General features: G+C 30.9%; 1 protein-coding gene across 1 annotated transcript; it reads right to left on the bottom strand.

The window, feature by feature from the left end:
* Positions 1-627: 627 nt before the first annotated feature.
* LOC109341214 (zinc finger protein ZAT9-like) lies at positions 628-2142 on the bottom strand. Its single transcript, XM_019579067.1, has one exon. It carries the CDS (start codon positions 2053-2055, stop codon positions 886-888), a length of 1170 nt encoding a protein of 389 aa, XP_019434612.1. The 5' UTR covers positions 2056-2142; the 3' UTR covers positions 628-885.
* Between the last annotated feature and the right edge of the window lie 803 nt (positions 2143-2945).

The following is a 2945-nucleotide window of genomic DNA, read 5'->3' as shown; positions in this document are numbered from 1 at the left end:
TCATTTTTAAAAAAATCTTTTCAATATTACGTATTATTATCAATATATAATTTGAGATATGAAATGATATATATGTATATATTATTAATCATGTATATATGAATGAAAAAGTAAAGAGTCAATGACACTTTAGACAAAAAATGTATTAGTTTTTATACAATTGAATATACATACATACAAATATGATGAATGAGTGATCATAAGACAGGTCAGAGCGTGTCATGCTTGTCTTTTACCCAGTCCTAAACGTTGAACACGTCTAATTTTTGAACTTGAACTCGACCTTATACATGATGAAACCTGATCATATTCGAATTCGACTATGATCAAATCAAAGTGGATGAATGAATTAGGTCAGGTCCTATTCAACCCCTACTTCACAATTCATAACAAATTTGAAGAAAAGACACAAATGCTATAAGTAAGAATTCTTTTCAATACTGGAGAGGGAAATAATGCAAAAAATCAAAGAAAAAACTAAATAAAATGACACTTATAACTTTTTATTTACAATGATATAAGACTTTATTATTAAAAATAACGTAGAAGAATGAGGATTTTGGCTCGTATGAACAAAGAAAAAGCAAAATTGAATGACACTTGTAATGGTGTAGGTGAATTAAAGTAGAAGTCTGAATCTGAATAAGCATGAAGGTTTAGTTCATCCATTGACGGAATCTCAATGTCATTTGTTACATAAACAAAGCATAATTCAGAAGGAACTGAATTTGAGTTAGAATCTGAGAGCAATTACATTACATTATTGTATTAATACTGTAGAGTAACCATATTACTACTAAAATTGCGGAAAAAATGAAAAAATAATCAAAAGTTGTCACCTGTGAACCTAAATCAAAATTTCAAATTAGAAAAGTAGCTTAATTCTTAATGGGTTTTCAGAAATTCTGCATCTAAAACTGCAGAACTTTTTATTTGGCAAATTTCATCATCATCAACAGGGGCAGGGAGGTTAAGATCTATGAAATTGTTTCCATGCTTTGTTGAACTTGAAACTTGTTTTTCTGTTGTTGTTGTTGGTGCTAATCCAATAACATGTGTTCTCTTGTGTCCACCCAGTGCTTGACCTGAAGCAAAAACTCTGAAACAAACCGGGCACTCATGAATCTTCTTTTCCACCACAATTTGAGGACTAGAAGTTCCACCATTATTATTCTCCAATTCTAGCTCATCATTGATTTTTGTACTTATCTTCACTTTGATCTTCTTGTGACTCGCTCTGTGACCACCTAATGCTTGATAAGATCTAAAAACTTTGTTGCAGGTTTCACATTTGTACCTTCGTCCTCGTACTCGGTTCTTGGAATATATATGCTCTTCCTCCGATTCATCGTCACTATCTTCTTCAATGGATCTTTCAACTTCATCTTCATCTTCATCTCCATATTCTTCTTCGTAATATTGGTCATTAATCGATTGTTCTTGTTCTTGATCTTGATATTTCTGTCTCTTCCATTCCTGGTCCCTAGACAGCATCATGAGACAAAATGCAACATCCTCCTCGGTTGTCACATCAGAACTCGAACACAAAGGTTCATGATCGATCACCCACGATTCTGCCTTACTATCTTTGCTTAATTTCATTCTCTTCATCATTGCTTCACGTTCATGAACTTGCTTTCCGTTATTCCAATTATCGAACGCCGTAAATTTCCGCGTCCTTCTGGATCTATAATTACATGGTTCACTCATTAACCTTGTGTACCGCGTTGTGTTCTTAGAAGACTCAGTCTCACTCTCACTATCTTGAAGGATCACAGACGAAAACTCAGGATCTTCAAGGCGAACGCTCCTCTTTGGCTTCTCTCTGAGTCCATAACAAACATTATGTTTATAGTTAATATTATTATCAGCTTCTTCTTCAGAAGATGAAGAAGAAGTTGATTCAGCTTCGAAACTGAGTTGAACATTTGGTGATGGTGAATCATGAGCCTTTCTAGGAAGAGGAAAGTTCATCATATGAGACCTCATGTGACCCCCCAAAGCTCTGCCATTGGAGAATCTTCTGAGGCAAAGCTTGCACTTGTGCTTCTCCATGATGAACCACAATACAAAATTATATGACAATGTAAGAATAAGAAAACAAAGCACTTTGTTGTTGTTGTTGCTTGTGTAAGAGAAAGACACTACCAACTATAAAAGGAGAAGGTGACAAGCATTCCACCCCACCAAGATAAATACGTTAAGACAAAATAATTCATGCATTATTTTTGATGGAGTTATTTAGACTATAATATATAATTTAATTATCATTTATTATTAAATAAAGATAATATATATATAACCGTTAATAATATGAAGAGATATAATTTTTTTGATTTGTACATAAATATTAAACTCGTATTAAATTGTTATGTTAAACATTCATGGCAAAATAAAGTCAAAAATATCATTGACGTGGGTTTATTTAAAATAGTTTCTCATTTTATATTTTTCTTTTCAAATAATTTATTTTTGACTTTTCATAAAGATAAAAGATTTATCGGAGCAATATTTGTTAATTGTCCCACACATTTTGAAAAAGATTAATTTTTTATCCAAAAAAGATGAGAAAATACCATTTGTAACATCAAAAAAGATAAAAACTAAATAAGGAATAAAATCCTCCATAGATTAAAAAATAAATTTATCTTTACCAAAAAATGGATATTGAATTTAATGCTGTTCAAAAGCATTAAATGTTAAAACTAAAGGAAGGAATCGGTTATTTTAGGACATTTTAATTATTATTTCTTTTATAAGTTGTTTATTTTTTATGTCGTAAGAAAGTGAAAATATGAATAAAAAACTCTGAATTTTAAGAAACTGGTCAAAACTGACATTATAAAATAGGTTTTTTTAGAAAAGCTTTGTATATTTCCTTTATTTTTCCGCAGCTTTTATGATACTCTTTTTTGTTGTTGAAATGTATGGTACTCTTTTTAAAA

Source organism: Lupinus angustifolius, unplaced genomic scaffold, assembly GCF_001865875.1.
Source record: "Lupinus angustifolius cultivar Tanjil unplaced genomic scaffold, LupAngTanjil_v1.0 Scaffold_405, whole genome shotgun sequence".
NCBI lineage: Eukaryota > Viridiplantae > Streptophyta > Magnoliopsida > Fabales > Fabaceae > Lupinus > Lupinus angustifolius.
The sequence above is the reverse complement of the archived record's forward strand: the minus strand, read 5'-3'. Positions and strand labels throughout refer to the sequence as shown.

What these genes read in the sequence shown, in the direction of transcription:
- LOC109341214 (XM_019579067.1), bottom strand. Translation starts at nt 2,055, where the DNA reads ATGGAGAAGCACAAGTGCAAGCTTTGCCTCAGAAGATTCTCCAATGGC.